This window comes from Sturnus vulgaris, chromosome 1, assembly GCF_052056855.1.
Source record: "Sturnus vulgaris isolate bStuVul1 chromosome 1, bStuVul1.hap1, whole genome shotgun sequence".
Lineage (NCBI taxonomy): Eukaryota > Metazoa > Chordata > Aves > Passeriformes > Sturnidae > Sturnus > Sturnus vulgaris.
Window position 1 is genome coordinate 90,354,234 of NC_142243.1, and position 22,252 is coordinate 90,376,485.

The 22,252-nt window shown below is 38.9% G+C and overlaps 1 protein-coding gene across 8 annotated transcripts in view; it reads left to right on the plus strand.

The window, feature by feature from the left end:
- Positions 1-22,252, plus strand: part of FHOD3 (formin homology 2 domain containing 3) — a 366,964-nt gene that overhangs the window by 18,900 nt on the left and 325,812 nt on the right. For all 8 annotated transcript variants that reach the window (XM_088171487.1, XM_088171498.1, XM_088171447.1 and 5 more), the window contains exon 2: positions 17,395-17,501. In XM_088171487.1, coding sequence (XP_088027613.1) covers positions 17,395-17,501 — 107 coding nt within the window. The remainder of the gene's footprint in view (positions 1-17,394; positions 17,502-22,252) is intronic.

Here is a 22,252-nt window from a genome sequence, read left to right on the forward strand (position 1 = left end):
AAACCAAATAACCTGAAAACTGTTTGAAGCATGTATTTAAACATAATAACTAGCAGGATGTTTGCTCTACCAGCAAAGAGCAATGAAATGCTGCAGAAAAAAAGGACACGAAAAGCCCAACCTGAAATGCTTCTGCTGCAGAAATTAAAATATCATTTTCAAAGTAAAGGAAGAGTAGGAAGGTCTTGCATTCACAGTTGCTTTCTTCACTGGCGTGACATTTAGTGAAAATTTTTAGTTGAGTTTTTTTTTGTTGTTTTTTTTGGGGGGCTTTTTGTTTGTTTGTTTTTTGTGAAGGAAAAAACTGTATTTTAAATTTCTTACTTTGCATCTTCTTCATGCATGACAAAAAGGTTCATTCCTCTCATGTTTTAGGATAATTGAGTCAGCTATTCCATGCCTGGCCAAGTTGAGCAACCATAGCTGTGTTCTTTTTAATTGCGCTTCACAATGACTTTTGGATCATCAAAAACTTCCTGCTACTTAGGTTGTCAGCATTTTTCCAATCTGTGGATCATTGTTTGTTGGCTTGTGTTTTGTTTGGGTTTTTTTCCTTTGGACCACTGCCAGAAAGGTCTTGAATATTGCCCCTTGCCTTTTTTTTTAATTTTTTTTTTTTTATTTTTTGCTCTGGAAGTGGAAAACAATCCAGAGGGACTGCAGGCAGAAGAAGACTGAGTATCCATGGCCACAGGAATGCTACTGGGTGCCCAGGATTTCCATGGCCGTGTACCAACCAACTGCAACAGCAGAGCACCTGTGGAGAATTTCAAAACTGTCTCCTCTTTCACGGACTGCCTTTTGAATGCATCTCCAATATTCAGTCCTTGTTTTGCCCCTTATAAATAGAGAAGAACTAGTGTATCATGAGGGGACTGTGTGTGCACTGAAAAAATAATGGGTAAACTGTGTGGGTGGTCGAGTCCAGAGAGTGGTGGTGAATGGAGTTACAAACCAGTCAGTGGCCAGTTGCAAGTGGAGTTCTCCAGGGCTCATTATTTGGGCCAGTCCTGCTTAATACCTTTATTGATGATCTGGATGAGTGGTCGCATGTACCCTAAGTAAGTTTGAAGACAGCACCAAGTTGGGCAGGATTGTTGATCTGCTGGAGGGTAGGAAGGCTCTGTAGAGGGATCTGGACCGGCTGAATCAGGGGACCAAGGCCAGCTGCATGATGTTCAACAAGGACAAGTGCCGGGTCCTGCCCTTGAGTCACAACAGCCCCAGGCAGCACTACGGGCTGGGGACGGAGTGGCTGGAAAACTGTCCAATGGAAAAGGACCTGTGGGTGCTGGTTGACAGCAGCTGAACATGGGCCAGGTGGCCAAGAATGCCAATGGCACCTGGCTTCTATCGGTAACAGTGTGGCCAGCAGGACCAGGGCAGTGATTGTCTCTCTGTACTTGGCTCTGGTGAAGCCACACTGACCTTGTGTGTCCAGTTCTGAGCCACTCACTCCAAAAAAGACATGGAAGTGCTGGAGTGAGTCCAGAGAAGGGCAATGGAGCTGGTGAAGGGTCTGGAGCACAAGTCTGATGAGGAGCAGCTGAGGGAGCTGTGGTTGTTCAGCCTGGAGAAAAGGAGGCTCAGGGGAGACCTCATCACTCTCTAAAACTGCCTGAAAGTAGGCTGTAGCTAGGTGGGAATCAGTCTCTCCTCCCAGGTAACAGGACAAGAGGAAATGGCCACAAGATGCATCTGGGAGGTTTTGATTGGATATTAGGAAAAAATTCTTTATGGAAAGTGTGATCAGACAGTGGAATAGACTGCCCAGGGAAATGGTAGAGTCGTGATTCTTCGAGGTATTTAAAAGATGTGTAAATGTGGCACTTTTGGTTTAGGGGTTCACTTGGCAGTGCTGCAGTTAATGGTTAGGCTTGTTTATCTTAAAAGACTTTTCCAACTTAAATGACTTTATGATTGTATGAAAGCCAAACAAAAGGATTGGGCCTTCTTGCTTGTTGAAAGAACCAGTTTCTTATTTCACTTGCAAGCTCTTGGAGAAGATGACATCATCCCTGGAGAGCTGATTAAGTTACACCGGTGTATACATTGTGAGTGTAGAATGGCACCAAAAGCTTTGATGCTTTGGAAACTGCAGTTGTTTATATGTTAATTTTTAAAATTATGTAGGGGTTATGCCTCTGTACTTTTACTGTGTAGTCTAAGAGGGCAGCTTAACCAAGCCATGCTTCTCTTCCCACTTTAAAAATTGCTTTCAAATTAATTGGCAAACAAAAGCACCATGAATAAAACAGAGCTTGGTGCTTCGTATTTCAGAGTTTTTGATTGTAGCTAGCTCCCACTAGAGAGTGTGAGCTATGTGAGACTTCTGCCTGTAGTGAATTAAACTGGAAGGATGAATAGCAACGGTTCCAAGGTAAAGTTCTATTATGTTATTACGGTATAATAGTGGTTAAGCTCACTCTGAAAATAAATTAGTTCTTGTTGTAAGTCATAGTAAAATCAATTCTGAAGAGAGAGGCTAATGACTGGGGGTTTTTTGTTGTTGTTGAACGTGTTGTTTACTTGCTCTTGTGTTCTATTGCTGTGCTACTGTTTTTTTTTTTAAGTCAGTTAAGGGTATGGTGATTATATGGAATATATGAAGTGAGAGACAGGTATGTCTTTGTACTAGTTGCTCAAAATAAGTGCTGTTTTTATCAGAGGGGAGAGTTTGCCATTTTACTTGAGCCAGATACTTTGTAATGAGGTTAAAGAGGCTTTATGAAAGGGAAACCTATTTTTATTCATCATTACATGATGCTTTTTTTAGTGTAAGGTAGTATATAATTAATTATTGTGTCAGAAGAAAGCATATACTTTTGTTTTGAGACTTTTGCGTCTCAAAACAAGTACCAAAAGGCCATGTTTGGAAAGAGGGGATGAGCTTGTGATGAATGCCTTGATCTAAGGCTTGGGAGAACATTTGCTCTTTCTGAGTGTGCCAGAAGCTTGCTGTGTGACTGTGAGTTAACCATCTTAGGGTTGTCTCTGCTGTGGGAAGTGTGATTCTTCCCACTGTTTTAAATTTGCTCCTAGCTTTGTTCCAAACTTTAAGTATTGGGCATGTTTTTCCATGTGAAAACATTAAAACTCTTTTCAACTTTTAATATTAAAGGTGTCTACATGCAGCCATGTTCCCTTCATGAGCCACATCCACATTCCCATTTAACTCAAAATCATAAATCAGTGTAATCAGTGTACTTATTGAGGACTTTAAAAATTTTGTCTCTTTTTTTATTATTTTTTTTTCCTTTTTCCTTTTTTTTTTTCCTTAAAGAGAAGTCCTGCCCGACAAAGTTTGGAAGTCCCTAGTTTTGGAAGGTGAAAGTATGGTGTTCCTGAGCCTTCCGGGAAAGATTAGACTTGATAATCTACACAGCCTCAGAGCATATTCTGTGCATAATAGGGTATTCCAAGTTACTTTGTTACAGGCAGCAGCAAGGAGCACCTGAACTCAACAACGTGGGTATGAAGGCTTATCTGAGGTACAAAATATTACATCAATTAATTTGGGAATGACATTGTATCTGAGAAGCTGTGGCATCCTGATGAAGGTTCACTGTTTGAAAAAGGGGAAACATAACCCAGGGAACTAAATAGCAATCAATCTTACCTTGGTGTCCAGCAAGGTCATGGAGCACGTCCTCCTGGAAATTATGCAGAGGCACATGGAAAATCATGAGGGCGTTGATGACAGGGCAAACCATGACAAATTTGGTAGCCGTCTGCAATGGGGTTCTAGTGGTGATGGGTAAGGGAAGAGCAGCTAGTGTCATCTACCCATACTTGTGCAAAGCGTTCAACAAAATCCTATTCTCTAAACTGGAGAGACATGGATTTGATGGACAGGCCACTTAGTGGATAAGAAATTAGCTAGATGGTCTTGCTCAAAGAGTTGCAGTCAATGGTTCAGTGCCCAAGTGGAGACCAGTGATGAATGGTGTTCCTCAAATGTCAGTAATGGCACCATCACTGTTCAACATCTTTGTTGGTGGCATGGGCAGTGGAATTGAGTGCACCCTCAGCAAGCTCGCCCAGCTGCGTCATGTGGAGGGAAGGGATGCTTTCCAGAGGGACCCTGCTCCTGTGAGACCCTACCTGGAGTACTGCATCCAGCTCTGGACCCCCCAGCATAAGGCAGACATGCATATGTTGGAGAGAGTCCAAAGGAGGGCCACCAAGATGCTTAGAGGGCTGGGACACCTCTCCTTAGTAGACAGGCTATGAGAGTAGGGGTTGTTCAGGCTGGGGAAGAGAGGCCTGCAAGGAGACCTTATAGCACCTTCCAGTACATGTATTGGGTATAAGAGACCTAGACAGGGATTTTCTCCATGGTCTGGTAGTGACAGGACAAAGGAGAATGGCTTTTAACTGAAAGAGAGTAAATTCAGATTGGATATTAGAAAGAAATTCTTTACAGTGAAGTTAGTGAGGCACTTGGATAGGTTGCCCAGAGAAGCTGTGGGTATGCTATCCCTGGAAGTGTTTAAGGCCAGGTTAGATGGGGATTTGGGGAGCCTTGTGCAGTGGTAGGTGTTCCTGCCCGTGGCAGGGGGGTGGAACTAGATGACATTTAACATCCTTTTCAATGCAAACCACCCTATGAGTCTATAACCTATACCGAGCACCATCCTAATGAACAAATTCAAATAATAGATACTGGATGGCTGATGTCTTGAAACATACATGTTTTATTTGCTCTTAAGAACAAAAAAATTAATCTTCCTATTCCTAAAAATATTTAACTAGATTTGATCTCTAAGGTTTGCTCTAATTATGAGCTTTATTGGCCCATTATGTACTGTTTTGAATGTTCACTTTTAAACAGTTTTGCATTTCTTCAAGGCTAAAAGCATAATTAGTTTTCTTTTGTTGGTGTTCTTGAGTACCATGATCCTCACTTGCTATTTCGCCAAACTGTTCAGTCTTTTTTCTCCTCTGTGGGCATCAGCTAGTCCTCCATTTTATCTTTTAGAGTCTCTCCACTATAAAGGAAAATAGATCAGGAATTTATTGTTAAAGACATTTGTTTCTATTTATTTTCTTGATGAGCTTTGAAACAGGGCGATCAGAGTGTAAGCAAGGAAGGAGTATTGTTGAGATGTGGCTGGTAGTGCTGCATTCATTCTTTCCCCACAAACTTATTATTTTACTGTAACTGCACTGAAGAATGTGTTCTTTTGTTTTAGCGTTATTCGCATGTTATCCTGATGAATTCAGAGGGGTTTTTTTGTTTGCCTGTTCTAGTCCAGACAACTGTTATAAACCTGAGGATTGAAACTTCTTGGCAACTAATCAAACAAGGAAGAAATGACTGATAAAAAAAAAGAAGCACAAGTGCCAAATAAATTCTGCTTAAGGGTAGAAAATGTGACTTGAGATCCTTTGTGCTTTTATAAAATCTTGAAGTTAAGAAGAGAGTCTGCAGGGTACATGTATTCTTCCCATTTTTTCAGTGTTCTTATATTGAGTTTCATTCTCGTAAACTTTAATCTTGCTCTTTTAATGACATCCCAATTGATGTTTGGTTTAGAAACCACAAAGCCTTTAAGAGGCAGTCTAAGTATTAGGAAGAGTTGATGACTGCACTCATTATAATATTGTTAGTAGAGCAGATCTTTCATTTAAACCTCCAAGGTTCAGCCTATGTCTGAAAAATTATTCTGTTGACAAATGTATGACGTTCTCTTTGATAGTGCTGCCATACTTTATTTTTCTTTTGTATTTCACGCAAACCCCTTGTGCGAATATGTTTAGTGTATTTTCTTCTATCTAAACCTACAGGTTTGTGCCATTTTTTTAGTTTTTGTTCTTATTGTTGGGTTTTTTAACTTTCAGACACCTGATCAGAAGCTTCTAAGTCAAAGTTTGATTATAACAAGACACTTTTTCCTAGGCTTCTTATATCTTTTACTGTGTCAGTCTTTGATTCTCATTAACTCTCCATCTCTTCTGGCCCTCAAAGGTTTGTGCATTTTACTAGAACTGCTGTTGTTCCAGAGCCGTTCCCTACTCCTCTTTCTCTGAAACTGTCTTCCTCCAGGACCTTCCTGCTCCAGGTTTTCAAATGGCCTGGTATTTTGTCCCTACTTGCTCATTTTTCCTTAGTTTTGATTTTTCAAAGAGAAGTGCTCATGGATGCAAATAACCTCTTCTATCAAATACTGATTTTAAGTACATCTTATTACAAAATGACTTTCAGCTGCACCATTTTTAAAAGAGTGCTGATGTGGGTCATAGAGATGGAAATGCCATCTGCACACTGTGTTATTGCTTAGTATCTCTTTTTTTTTTTTTTTTTTTTTGTGTGGTATATTGTCTAGTAGGTGTTCAGCCACTTATGACAATAAAACCACTGCAGCCAAAGATGAGTAATTGCTTACTGTGTGCCTTTCTGCATATCTGTAAATTGTGTGGGTGGTTCTGAAATAGTCTAATATTTTAGTTTTGTGATAGAATAATGAGCAACCTGTGATGTCCCAAATGCAGTTAGAATGGCAATGGTACAATCCTTGTGTGCAAGACGGAGGATATCAGTAGAAAGCTTTTTCTCGGGCTTACGTATTAAGAATAAAAGGCTGCCATTTATACGTTGATTCTCCTACATGACATCAAAAATCCTTTTTCAAATATGAAATACTTCAGTTTTCAGTTTAATAAGAGATGTAAAAAAGACAGATGGAATTGTCATGAAGTAGTTATCATTTTTGCCTTCCTGGACTACTACTTACCTTTCAAAGAATTATTTCTGAGATTTTAATTCAGTGCTTCTCCTACACACAGATACACACACTCTTGAATAAAAGATTCCTCTGATGATTAACTTCATTGAACCTAATCCTTTCTCTTCTCCTCCTCTCACTTTTCTGGGCCTATCTCCTTCTTTGAGATTATTTCCATTTCCCTGGATACCTTCACAGTAATTCCAGCCAAATGTTAATGAGAGTTTGTCAGCTATAGGCATCCCCTGTATATCAGCCAAAAAGCTGTATATAGATTCAAATAAAGAATCCTGGTTTTATGACCCCTCTCCTTTCTGTTCAGCTGAAGATGTCCTTTATCATGAAGGTGAGGAGAGCTAGCTCTTTGTCTTCTTAATTAGGAAAAGCTGAACACAGATGGGGAAAGGGATTTGAAAAATCTAGAAGCCAGAAAGTTTGAATAGATGCAGAGGTTAGGCTATTCTTATGCTATAGGTTTGTTATATTTACTGTGAGAAAAAATGTGGTTTTTTGAGTTAAAGAGACAGAGCTTTTTGGTCGAAATTTGACTTCACCTGTTTGGTTTGTGTGTCAACTCAACTTTAACTAACTTAAACTATCTTTTTTAATGCAGAAATGCAATTATTTTTAATTTTTTCAGTTAGATTTTTTTTTTTAAAGTTAATATTAAATGTTGCAGTAACACTAAATGAGTTTGGCTATCTTGTTCCATGGCTATTGACATTTTGAGCAATCGTATGCTTTCTAACAATGCCTATGTGGCTGCTGTTGGAAGCCGCGGTGTCACACTTGGATGCAGATACTGTAATAAATTCTAAATTGCTCCCTGGGGAGCACTGTGTTAAAGGGAATCGCAAAGCAAAAAGTCTGAGAGCTGGGGACAAAGCTACCCAAAAATAGCAACAGGTAGGCATCCACTCATTACGTGTCCACTGTGGTGTTGTCTGTATTTGAGACCCCTGAAATAGCAGTTTCAGAATTTTGAACTCTGAACTTCCTTTTGTTATTCTTAAGTCAAACCCATAATATTAATATAACAGCTTTCTGTGTTTGTTTTCAATGTCTTTGTTATTTCAGCAGAATATTTTTATTGGCAGTGTATTTTTCCAGTGGCTCTTGAGGATCTAATGTGGCATTTATGTTTCACTTCATGCCCTGTATTACCTGACCCCAGGAGTATTTTGTGGCGTCTACTAGACCAGAGATAAAAGCTGCTGTTTCAGACTAGGAGTGCAGGCTATGTTCAAAATACCACAATTTCCATATCAGAGTAGCAGTTCCTTTTAAAGTGATTGTTCTCCTGTGTCCCTACGCCCACTTGTGCAAACCTTTGGATTATCCTTTGTTTGGAGGCATGGCTCCGTCAATGTGACTGCACATAAACTCTGCAAAGTGAGTGTAGTTTATGAAATATTTTGACAGTAGCAATTACTGTGCTAAAATAAATCACATGTGCATTAGCATTAATAACTACTCCTGCAAGATATGCTAATCACTTCTAAAGGGCTGAAAAAATCAGGAATATTGTTGTACATGCTGGATTACTTCTTATAATGTAAAGTTTAAGATCTAGGAAGTTGTTAGGGGTATTTCCATCAACCTCTAAATGAGTATGGAGGAGTGAGTTTGCTAGAGTTCAGCGACCTACTGACTTGTGAGGATGAATGACTGAATGTGGCACAGTTACCATCACCAAAAATGACCTTCCATATAGCCCCTGTGCCTGACCTTACTTGTAAAACTCCGACTCACAGAAATATTGGTTTAGTTGGAATTTTAAAGGATAGGTTTTTGGAGTTTTTTTAGAAAATACTTTGAGTTACAAAATTATCTTTAAAAATGAGAAGGGTATGGGGGAAGTAGTATAGCTTTGTTTCAAGCAATTGCAGTGGAACTACTTGGCACACAGGACTTTTAGATCAAGATAGTGAAGGTGTGTGGGGTTGCTGTCCTGCTTGAAAATGAGAGTAGTTTTGGGTGTCCACTGTTAACTTTGGGCACTAACATGTGGATTACATACAGATTATTCGCTTTCCTTTTCTCTCATGAATGTCAAGCTTTTTACCCAAGATGGGTTGTATGGCTTCAGTCCTGGCCTAGGTGCTTTGTTCTTTTTCCATCATATTACCCAAAGTGATGATGACGTGAAACAGACCAGGTAGCACCTACTCACATGAGAAGGGAGTGACAAGAGAGCAGCTGGTTGTAACTGAAACCAGATAAATTATTGGATTTGTTGTGATCTGTGGGATGCAACTAGACCACTCCTATTTTTTGTTATTAGTGGTAACTAACAGTGACAGCAGCTGTGTTATGTTTTAAAGGGCTACCGAAGAACCACTGGCTGTGTGCAGGTACAGAAAACCTGAATCTGCTGATCTGCAATTAAATTTGAAAAGCATTAAAATATGGTGCATTCTGAAAACAGTGTGTTCGTTCTCATGTGAAGCTTGCCCTTGGATGACACAGTATTAAATACTCATTTCTGCTAATCAGTTTGTACTACTTTGCTTAGAAATGTGGAATATTTCTGGGCTGGTGAGTAGGAAGAGCTGCTTTTTCCTGAGGAATAATTGGTTTTATTAAAGAAGGGAGGATATGGGAATGCTAAGGGAAAACTGAGACTTGTTGGCCATGGTAACAGGATTCCCATTGTGCTGGAAACAGCTGAACCAGAAGGGAGAGTGTTTAAGAACTGCATAGCTCGAGTGTGTGAATGTGTCAGACTCGTGATGTGTAAAGCCAAACAAGGCTTTGGATTTAGAAAGGGAAAACCAGCGTAAAGAAACTTGGCTTTTCATGAACCCTACTCTGCAGAGCATGCTGTAGGTGAATAAGGAGTGCACCACCACTAATAAGAACAATTGTAACCCAATCATGTTTAAATGAAAGATGAGCTAAGACATTTGAGTAAGATAAGGATTTTCAGAGGCTGTGCCAAAGGCTGGAATTGAAGAGGGATTTTTATTTCTGCAGTTTGATACTGGATTACTCCAATCTCTCCCTCTCTTATTCCTTTTCTCTGTAATTTTGGAAACAACCAAATTAACAAAGTAATCTGTCCACTGGGTCTAGCTCAAATTACTGGAAATCTGGTGAGAGCTGGCTGTGGTACCAGTGACTGCAAAGTTGAGTGGTTTTGGTGATTTGTACTAACACCAGTAAAAGAGAGTATCTTCTCATCTCATACTGTAGCGCCCTTTGTCCTATGAATGGAATCCTTGATCACTGTCTGAACTGCATTTTTGATGCCTACTTTTATTTAAATAGAAGGTAATATGAAGAGGATACTTGGCTATATCTTGACACACACTTGGCTGCCAACTTGATAACCCTTTGTTCACATTTATCATAGATTTGTTTGGGTTAGAAGGGATCTTCAAGATCATTTAGTTCCAACCCCTTGCCATAGGCAGCAGTGCCACCCACTAGATTAGGTTGCTTAAGGCCATACAACTTGGCCTTGAACATTTTGATTGATGGCACATCTACAGCTTCTCTGGGAAACTTGTTAGAGTACCATATGATGCTGAGTAAAGAATTTCTTTCTAATATCTAATTTAAATCTTTCCTCATGTTTAAATCTGTTCCCCCTTGTCTTTTTATTATCTACTCATAAAAAAAGCTGCTCTCCCTTTTATTTATAAGCACTCTTGAAGTAATGCGAGGCCTCAATGAGGTCTCTCTGAAGCCTTCTCCAGTCTGAACAACTTCAGCTGTGTCAGCCTGTCTTCACAGGAGAGGTACTCCAGCCCTCTGACCATCCTCATGGTATTCCTCTGGAACCCTCTGATAGATCCACATCTTTCTTAGACTGAGTGCCACAGAGCTGGATGCAGTACTCTAGCCAGGGTCTCAGATAAGCACAGGTGGAAAATCACCTCATTCAATCTACTGTCATGCCCTTTGGAGATATTTGTTCAAAATACATTCATCTAAATGGATTCTCTGGACAGGGAGTTGGAGGTGAGAAAATGGCATTTCTCATGATTCTTGAAAAAATACAACTCTGTGGTCTTTGAATAAACAGGGAAGAGGAGAACAGCTTGTGGATCTGCTGTGCCTTTTTGCAAAGATAGGAGGGTGCATCTGCCATTTCCCCACTTTAACCTCTGCCAACCTACTGCTGCCATGGGACAGAGACATTAAACCCAAGGAACGTCCACTTTGGATGCATACTCATCAAAGATGCATCAAAGCCTTCTGGAGGAAGAGAAAACAGATTTGTGGGAGTTTCTTTTGTACAGTAACATATGTGTTGACTTTTCATTGAATTATGTGTCCAGTGGGCTTCTTGAGTGAGGAGACTGGTGTGTGCATGGAGCCTTGCAAGGGTGCATGAGGAGGAGCACGCAAGTCCTCAGTCTGTGTGTGGACACAGGAATTGCTCTGTTCTTCTCACACCCCTCGTGCTTGGTTTCTTAGTATTTCTCTTGGATTGTAAGAAGCTAAAGGCAATAGATTAAAACAATGATTAAATACACTTTAAAAAAAATTATTTTTATTTCTCTTGTTTCAACTAGTTTTTGAAAGTGGCAGCAGTCATTTAGCAGCACAGCTAACTGGCTGATCAACACTTTTTCTTGCTGCTCTTTTTTCCCCTGCTGTTCTTTGCTTCTTTTGGTGACGTACTTCAACTGTGAAATTAAAAAAAAAAAAAGATAAGCTTTCCTGTTGCACAGCAATAAGGACTTCCTCATGAAGAAAAATGGGTGTTACCTCTTTCTGTGGGTCAGTGCTTGAAATGAGAAAAAGAAATCATCACTGGTGTACTACTATTGATCTACTTTGAGTCTTCTTAAGCTTGATGGTCTTGTAATATGAGCTGTTTTAGCCCCACAGGATGAGAGACTAGCCAGATATGTATGGTTACCTGAGACAGAAGAGGACAAACTGAGCTTCTGCCCTGTGTTCTTGATTTACTGGTAACCTATAAGGAACACTTGTATGAGTGGGTTACTTACCTTTCTCCAACCTATATGTGTTCACTTTGCAAATGTGTGTGTTGCTGCTGAGGGCTGTCCATGTGCTGGTGGGGTGGGGGTGACACTTGAATCAGAGCCAGGATCAGGCTCTTCAGCTCTGACTTTGTTATGCTTGTTCCTGGTAATAATTCAAGCCAGGATACCCTTATCCTTTTGTGTGTGGTACAGTTTCACTCTGTAGTGGGGGAAATGGCAAAAGATGAAGGAGTAGGAAGCTCTGCTTTTAAATATTCTTATATTTTAACTTTTTAATCAAATGTTTGTTTGCTTTTGCATAACGAATTGTGCTCAACTTCTCTAAGTGAAGCTTTGACCAGTGTAGATATAAATATATAACAGTCTAAATATTGTTTGTAATCTTATGATCTTTTCATCTACTTCCTCTTCAGCTGTTTTGGATGTATCTGAAGGTGTTCGTCAAATTTAGGCAATTGTTACTTTTTTTTTAAACTGCAGGGAAAAGTATCTAAAATGCATGCAAGATTTGTATCCATATATAAATGTATGGAGCTGTTTGGATGGTGGTGTTTAAGTTTGTATGCATGGTGCTTTCATGGTTTTGTATTTGTGCCAGTTTTGATTGCAGCATAGGTACTGTAGTGTGGGTGCTGTGGATCAGTTGCTACTGTGTGGACACCAGCTACATTCTGAAAAGTTTCAAACATCTCTCTGTTCTTTTTCTAGAACTTCTATTACAGAAAGAGTGGTTTAATTTAGTAGCTCTACTCGCATTGCATTTCAGGCTGTTGTACACAGGCATCTGGTTGTCTCTATGTTTCTGGTCAGTAATGGAAAATCAGTGAGTAGCTAGTGAGGTCAGTGCTGTTTAAGAAGCCTTTTCCAGGTTGAATAAACAGCTAAGCAACTACTATTTCTTGATACTTATCTTGTCATGACAGAGTACAGATCTTACCATTTCGGTGTGAAACTGAAGATGATAATTAGCACATCAGTTACATTTTTAATGAGGAAGACCTGCATAAAGACAGTCTTAATTTCTTTGCTTCCTTCCTGTAAATCCCGTGGACAGATTTGACTATCCGCAGCTGGTGACTTAATAAAGCAGTTACTTTGTTGACTGTTCCATGTCTTTGTTTCTTCACTTTTGTGAATGAGACTACTCCTAGGTAGTCCCACTCTTTGTAGAGACAAGAGATTTCAACAATTTCCATTGAGATTCAAAAATATACTATGGATGTTTTCCAAAGAAACTGTTCATTTGCAAAGATTAGAATGTAATTGAAATGAACACATAGGTTTTTTTAATAGCTTTTTGGCACCATTTAATGCTTATACGAAAATCAAAAACCTTGAAATCTTGCAGAAGACTGATGATGGAGTAATCCTGTGTTTGACTCAGAGAAGTAGCATTAGTTTTGTCCCATTTTATGGTGCTTACTTCTGTTTATGGTTCCACGATACCAGTAGTATTCTTTTAATGTGATTATAGGAAAGTGTGGAAAAGCCTACAGGATGAGTTCCGTTTAAATGACTTCTATCAACCTTTTGGGTCTTCTTGGCAATACAGTAAAGTGTGATGCAAAAAGTGATAAACCATTTGAAGGGATGGGTTAGAGATTTTTAGAGTAAATGGTTTTGTAAGATTTTGAAAAGGTCTTGAAGAATCTCACCTTTTGGCAGTAGTAAAAATGAATTATGCAGTTTGATAACAAGAAAATGCAGATCAGAATTTTGGGACTAGTAAGGAATACTGAATGGTTAAAGAAAATTATGAAGAAAAAGGTTAAATAAAATAGTTTCTAAAAAGCTGAATAGAAGTCTCATTCATGATGATGTCAAACAGCTCCGTTAAATATTCTTTAAAAGATTGTTTGTATTAATTCTGCCTTTTGATTTTCCTAAAAGAAAATGCTTTTTAATAAGGATTTCAATGTGAATTAGGGTCAGTGGCAGAAGCATGTAATGAATGAACTAGATGGGGCTATTTGTGACAGTCTTCAGAGACAGCAGAAGTGATGTATAACAGATAAATTTGGGATTAACATTGAGCAGAGGGGAGGGACCAGCATCCTAAGTTGTTACTAGTAAGCACTAATGAGAGAACATCAGCCATTCTTCGTGTTGAAAAATTCAGGCAATTTACTAATTAAAAATAACTCATGAAGTGGCTTCTCTTTTTGTATTCTGTCTGTAATATATGTGTACAAGTGAAGCTGGAGGCAGAGTAGCAAAGTGACCTTATATTAGGAAGATTTTAAGAGTTCATTGCCTTAATACTTACCTTAACTTTTAAAGTGTTGTTTTGCTCACTCCCATCTTTGTGTGTACACATGAAAAAGAATAAAAAGCCCCCAACTTTTTGGCAAGGCACAGCATTAAGTAATGTAAATAAAAGATATTGCCATTTCTCCCATTACCATAACTATTAACAAATACAGCACGCAATGTACAGTGCCTTAAAGCCTGAATGAATACCATGTTCTGCTGAAACTATGAAAATGAGATGAACATAGGTACAATGTGCTATTCTTATTTATTTTGTCCATGAAGGACTTCCTGTTCCCATAGTGCTTTTTGTATGCTAAAGTCACAAGATATTAGTAAAGCACAACTTCTTTTCTCTAATTATGCAGTATAAATGGAAATTGTGGGCAAATCTCCTAATCTCCATAGAGACAGCACAACATTTATCTAATTAGTAGTTTGCCTTTTGGCATTACTTTGAATAAATTAGCATTTCATTACATATCCTGAACTACTTGGAAAAAGTTTCCCAGAGTAGTATTTAGTCTTTCTTCTCTAAAGAGTATATTTTGAATTAGTATAGGTTAATAATATCCTTTTGTAACTGGAAAGAGACAGAGTAGCAATACTGTCGAATTTTTGATATCAGAGGGTTGCACTTGCAGGTTCTTTGCTTTTTTTAATGTCTAGGAATCAGAGTAAAATTTTATGTCACCTTATTTAATGGCTTACTCTTTCACCAAGGAAAAATCTAAAAAAGAAAAGCTAAAAAAGGGAACAAGTTTGAATGGAATGGAACAAGGAAATAAAACTTAGGCTCGTCTTCTCTACCCTTTCTCCAGAGGTTGAACTTTTCTTTCAAATTGCAGAAGTTGCACTCTATCACTAATTGTAAATGTGCTTTTCTACAGTATTTCCAACACAGCTAATCCAGAATACACTATTTGTCTTCCTTTCTTGTATATAAATCAGTGGCAGGAAACTGATTTTAGGTATTGACTGCCTGATAAGACGAGTGGCTGCTTATTACACATTTCCTGAACAGGTACTGAGAATCAAAACATGGATGGGAAATTAAAAGAGGTAATTCATCAAGGTTAAATTTTGATTGATTTTCTGTCTAAGTATTAAAAAGAACTGAAAGAAAAAGCCACGAAAGTGATAAAGGGTGGTAATTTCCTTTCCTTGAGTCACTGGCTGTTTCAGACCCCTGCTTTTCCCTTCAGAGAGTCATTGGCTGCCACCTGTGACAGAAGATGGGCATGAAGTATGGTGTTAAATATTTAGCTCTTCTCAAAGTGGCCTTTGCAGCAGGAATGTATGGTTATACCACCATTGTCATGGTTGCCTTTTGGTAGATGGAGGCATGCAAATAATCTGTCAGTTTGTTTTTGCTAAATCCAGAGGATTGAAACATCTTCATTTTGACTTCTTTGATCATGACTGGGCCTGCTGGCAGGAGACAGGGTACATGTGTCTGAAAGGGGGAAAGGGTCTTTGCACAGGAGTTAGCAGGTCTCATTCAGTTGAGAGAGCTTTAAAAAGAGGATTTGGAAGGATGAGGGGGTAAAATCACAACCACTGAATGTAGACCTGGAGGCAGCATGCCACTGTTTGAGAGACAGGGTGCTAATGAGGTCCTTTGGTCTGCTGTCTCATTAGTGGTAGGGGGTAGAGATCCATGCAGCAGCAGGGGTTATTGATGTGCTAGAAGCTGCAGAAGCACTTGGGAATGCTCATGCAGGAATTGGAGCTTCTTCCCCTGCAAAGGCAGCAGGATTGATCACCAAATGGAGTGCATCTACACATATGCATGCAGCACGGGCAGCAGACAGGAGGAACTGGAACCCATTGTGCAGGAGGAAAACTGACATAGGGGATTGGAAGTAGGTGACGTTTAAGGTCCCTTCCAACCCAAACCATTCTGTGATTCTGTGACAAGAGGAAATGGCCTCAAGTTGCACCTGCAGAGGTTTAGATTGGATAATAGAAAAAAATTTTTGCACTGAAAGAGTGGCCAAGTGTTGGAACAGGCTCTGCAGGGAAGTGGTGGAATTGCCATCCCTGCAGTGCTCAAAAGACATGTGGAAGTGGCATGGAGGAGCATGCTTTGGTGGCTAACATGGTGGTACTGGGTTAACAGTGAGACTCCAACTTTAAGGTTTCTCTGTTCTGTTTGGCTGTCAGACTGGACTTTGTATCTAGTAGCACAACACATCTGGAGCTTACCATATTTGTGAGCTTGGAGGCAGTTACACAAAGACCCCCAGTGCAGTGCTGCACATGAAGGTCCCAGCAGCACGTTCAACTGGACTCACTGATGTCCATTTTTACATTTCTGGGCTGGACTCTCTGAGCAGATCGTCACTCACCTTCGTAGTGATGAGACAGCACAACCCTGTACATTCACTGGCCCCTTGGTAAATGTTGTCTTGTTCTCCTGCCCTGGGAAGGCTTTCTTCCTCATTATTTGTTATTTGACACTGAGTTATGTCATGGTGAGAGAGGAGCTCATGTTCCTTTTTAGCTCTTCTCCCAGCTTCTTTAGTTTTCCCTCTCAATCAGTAATTACCTTGTATCAATGAGTTAGCCAGAGTTTTGGGATGATTCATCCTACATCTTCTATTGTGATGAGCACTCTGCAAATAAAACCCCAGAAAATTTCTTTTCTAACTTTGGTAAAATCTGGCTCTTTTTAACAACAGCTGGAACAATTAATGGAAAACTTGAAAATGAGGGAAGATAGAATAAATAAAAATAATTTATTAATTTCTTCCTCCCTCTTAAAGCATCATTGTGGGCAGATTTCTGCTCTCATGTCTGGTCCTTGATTACCTCAGTACTTCTGTAGGAAGCTGGCGCAGGTTTCCAGTCCTCCTTCCACCCAGTGCCTAGGAGTGTTGTTCCTGTACCCTCTGAGGCTGATTAGTGCCTGGCCCTAAAAGCAGAATGCCAGAAAAACTTGGTTGACTGTATTTGCCCTCGCTGCAGGACACCAACTCTTGGCTGCCACATTTTGCGCTGGCCCTTGGCTATATCTGTCCTCTTAGGGGCCATTCAATAGCTCACAAAACAGCTCTTTCTTCCTTCTGTCTCATCCAGAGGTTCAGAAACTCTACTTACAGCTGTACTGTAAGAACAGAGAACAGTAATTTAAATCCTAGATACACATTGAAATTAATTTCTCTTTCTGTATTACATTTTAAAGGCACTGTGCTAAAGCCCTCTAATCTTCTGTATGTTCTAATAAATTTCACTGTGTTCGTTAGCTGTGTTGATACTGTTGTGAGCAAGCATGCTCTAGGGAACGTGGGTTTGAGATTGCATAAATCACCAAAAAATTTTTCATACCTGGTCCCAACATACTGTTTGTTTTAGGGAGGTCATGTCTGGGGACCTGGAGAATGGGAAGGCAATGTGAGGTATGTTGGAGAGAAAGACTGCTCTAATCTAATGGTCTGAATTTTGTTCTACAGCTTGATGACTGCACCCTGCAATTGTCTCATAATGGTACCTATCTGGATCTAGAATCCACCCTAGCAGAACAAAGAGATGAATTAGAAGGCTTCCAGGAGGATGCTGGGTAAGTAAAGTGTACTAAATTTGTATAAATTAGCATGTGGCAAACTTCATATGTTCGGGTCAGCATAGGAACAGAAAAGATAAGTCTTTCCCTTGTATGCCTGTATGTCTGTCCCTTTGTATGATTAAGAATTTTATGACTTCTCTCTCTATATTCACTCTTACAGTTTCTCAAAAGTATGACATACTGTAAAGAAATCTATGAATATGAATATCTTGATTACTCTAATAAGATTTTATAGTTCTTTGAAACTTGATAAATGAGGATGGTTTGTTTGGAGAACTCTGAGATCTTTCATATGATATTAGTCATGTAAAGGATTATATTGAGGTGGTGTTCCTGAAGTTATAAACTCAGTTTATTTTGCCTTGATAGTTAAGTCCTCTATTTATATTTTTGAAGAAAAGACTGTAATTGGTTTCTTTTTTTACTCCTGGAATTGATTGATCAAGTCCAAGGGATGGGGGTGCATATTGTTTTTTGAATATTCTCCTCTCTTGGTTTTTTTTCTTATGTAGCTCTTGCTGGCACACATGGATTGCTGTGACACAGCTTTCCATAATCAGCTCTTTGAGAACTGAAAGTGAAAGCAAAAGTTAACATCAGTATGTGTTTGTGTAAATGCAAATAGGAGATTTGATTTTTTAAAAAAATTTCCTCTTCTGGACCTTTCAGGTGATTATCTTACTTAAGATGTGAAATGAATAGAAAGTCTAGATCTATTTTTGCTTTTCTAGTTACCATATTGGACTGGATAGTTGTGATTATTTTATGGGTGTGTTTAACTGAATTTTGAATTGGTCAGAGTTTAACAGTAGGAGATGCAGTCTTTATGCTTATACTCCTTCTCCACTGCTTCTGATAGCTGTCTTGCCTTTGATGAATATGTCTTATAAATTTGAACAGTGCCTCTGAAGATTATTTTTATGTGGAGAAGAATTTTAAATAATATTATCCAGATATTCACGTGTGTGCATTTATGTACGTCTTATTCACACATACCAGTTTTACGACCATTACAAGATAAAAACTGTTCTGTTAGAAACCAGTTAGAATAGAATTAGTGGATAGACAGAGTAGCCAATACAAGCTGAACTGAGACTCCTTTCCTATGCAATAGGAGTGTTGAGTGTAGAAGTTGATACAGTCTTCAGTTTTGTGCTTAGGTGATAAAAATCACTACAAAAATCAATCAAGTTCATATTTCCAGCTAACTTTATAATGAATTGAAAGCAAGTAATATAAAGGTTTGGTTTTGTTTGTTTTTTGGTGGTTTTTTTGGTAGCAATATTTTGAATTTGTAATTTTTTTTTCTCTTCCATTGGTGTGTCCTGTGATAATTCTGGTAATTTTAAGTTCACTACTTTTAACACCCCACAGTAGCAATTTGGCACTGCCAAGCAGTGTGGCAAGTGAGAGACCATTTGGTGCTTTTCCTGCCAGACTTTCTTCTTGAAATAGCAAGCTACTGTCCAGCTTGTTTTATTTTTATGCTTCTTTTGGGCATGTAAAATCAATTATATGAATTGTTCCTGAAACACAATTCTAATTTTCTCTGTGGTGGCTATCCAGAAGAAAAAAAAACAAACAAAACAAAAAACATGGAACTGCTGCTTCAAGTTTTGTGCTGGTGAGGCTTCAGATGGGTTTCTGCATTTCATTTTTGTCCATATTTTGTGAGAGAAGAAAAGATAAATAAGAACCACCAGAGCTTTGGAAGTATGTGGGATAAGCTTCTCTATAGGACTTAACATTGTTACTTCATGGTAAATGCTGCAGCTTATGTGATGTTATTCAGAAAAATGTAATATTCTAAACATAAGGAAGCAAATGCAGTCAGTAATGTCTTCCTCTGTCCTGTATTTCTAGCAAATTCAACTCCATTTTTGGGCCTTGCAGTTCTGAGACCAAAACACTGAGCAGGATTGCTCCTGAGCTGGAGCTTCTGGCTGCAGACCTTGGGAGCTTAACAGCAGCCTGCTGTCCGGGAGGACTGGCTGCAGAAACCATTTAGTCTCTCTCTTTTTCTGTCTGGGTCATTTCAAGGTCCTGCTCTTAATCTTCAAAGCTTCTAATTTTCTGAGATTAGGCTACCTCAGGACCTGCCTTTCTGCCATGCCAAAGCTGCTGTGCTCATCAGGGTCACTGAAGCTTGCTGAACTCTGAGTGAAGGCTTTAGTAGCTGGATATTCATGGCATTTTTAAAATTGTAGAACCTTAGCTGTGTGAACTCTGACTCAAAGGGACCAGCTGTTTTCAGCATCTTTTTGCCAAAAGTTACTGTTCATCCAGGGAAAAATTATGAAGATTTTTTTTAAACACTTGAAAGGAGACTTGTAAATAAAACAAAATAGGCAGAAGCAAAGTCTTAAAAATTTTTGATTGGTTTGAGAGGCTGTAGGTATTTGTTTTCTCTGGGAGGGATTGGATGACCGTAGTGGAAAACATGAAGGATTTTTCTTCAGAAGAATAGAATAGTGGCAGTTGCTGAAGGTTTATAATGTGTATCTGTAAATAACCTGTATAAGAAACATATGCATTCGTGCAATTTCAAATGAATGCTATTCTGTTAATGAATATAGTGAAAAGAGGCTTTTGGTAATTGCTGTCCACTCCAGCACAATGAAACTTCTATCTAGTGAAGGAGAAGAGCCAAAACACATGCCCTTGTACCCTGGAGGGCTAGCTAAAACATGGATGGGGATTGGACTGCTTTTCGGTCTCCACAACTTTACCTGCTGCCATTTGCACCCTTGAGAATAGCTGTGTGATTCAGGAGAATCAGATTGTTTTTATATGGGGGCTGGTTTTGGAAGAGCCAGGATGAACATCTAGCCAAGTAATGAGGCTGACCCTGCAGAAGGTGTTGCAACCAGCAAAAGGGTCAGTAGGAGCATGTAGGAAAAACAGCCTTTCTTTTCAAGTCTGGATTATGTTCATGGCTCACTTGCTTGTTGGGTTGCTTAGCTGTTTGGCTATTTTTTGGCAACACAAGTTGCTTTCTGGATGCTTAATTGTGTAGGGTAGTACACAATAGAGGTTGTTTAGGCGGGCTGGCTGCTTTAAGGTGTTGGTGACAGGTAAAGCTCCTTTCCTTGGCTTCCTTTAGGTTTTATAGAGAAAACAAGAATCATCAAGAAGCTGATGTGTTTAAATTACCATATAATTGCTCCAGCTCTCTTTGTGGATATGTCTTAACAGGTCCTCATGGCAGCCCACAAGGTAACAGTCCTAAAATGCAGAAAATGAGTTTCTTCCGGCAGTATGCTACGAGCAGTGGAAATTTCTTCAGGGAATATGTTTTCAAGACTTCTATCAGCAGGGATTCTTCTAAAGTACTTCTGATAAATGGCTTAAGCGCTAATGCTTTTGCATTCCTTCTAGACACCCTATCTCAAGCCATTTTGGCTGCGTGAGCCTCATGACAGACCTTTTCCCTCTTGATGGTGCTGTTCGTTCTGGGCTTGATTCAGAATCTGTTGGAGGCAATGGAGTTTGGCAAGGATCTCTAACATTCTTTTCCTGCTTATGTACTGTATTTTTTCCCACTTAGGCTTTGCAAATAGCACAATTGTGAGAATGAAAACTTTTTGTCACTTGTTTACATAAGGAAGTTGGGGATGCATTTGAAAGTTAATTTAGTTTTTGTCTTACAAAAATGGTATGGCTTATTTCTTGAAGCAGTACTGATATCTAGCAGATTCTATGCTGATTTTGTATTAGTTTAAATAGAATGTATTTGCATTTATTCATGGGTGGAAAATGCTCTCAATTTCTGATAGCTTTTTCTCCGTATTTTGTCTTGATGTCATTTCTATGTTTCTCAATGCCAAAAAGAATAAAAATAAGGGAGAGACCAGGGAAAGATTGTCGCTGTATTGCTGCAAACAGGAGACTGTGACTGCTTATTGACATCATTTACTCATGTTGTGACGAATATGTTAGTCCACCCAAATATTTTTATTGCTGTGGTATTTAGCTATTAGGTCTGATGAAATGTTGAATCTGAAAAACGCAATTGATGGTCACAATAAAAAGCATGCAAGAAAAAACCCCAACAAAAACACAAGAAAAACAGTTCCCTAGAAACATGAAACTAAAAAACTGGGCTGAGAGGTTATGGTAATTTTTGGAAGGTGTAAGAATTTCTACAGAGTAGCTGTATTCCAGTCTAAAATGTATCAAATTGAGATACTGAATCACATTTTGAAGTGTATGTTTAGCTAAAACTTTACTGTTGTAGAATAAAGGGTGATACAGATTAAACTTTCACATTTCTAAAGAAATGCATTGGCTTTTATGGATAAGTTGATACTGTTCTTAATTCCCTCGCAAAGATAGAGGGCAATAACTATTACTACTATATTTTCAAAACTTTATGCAGCTTTTTAGCTTCTTAATCCTGATACAATTTCACTGTTTATATAAAAAATAATTAGGTAAAATATTTCAGATGGAACTGTAGTAATTAATTTTCATAGTTATCTTGCAATAACCAGTGACAGCAAAATGAAATAAAATTACTGGTCCCATATGGTTTCCCTGTGTGGAACAATTGGCAAGGCATCTCTGAGCATTCCTGCTTCCAGAGCGTGTAATCAAAATAATTACACAAGTGTGCATATATTTTTTAGGCCTGACAAATAAGACATGTGACTTTGAGGGATGTGCTCTGGAAGCAGGATGGAGGCAATTAACAGCTGAAAGTTCCACCATGGAAAGTATTCACCAGTTATGAGATTAAGATTTCT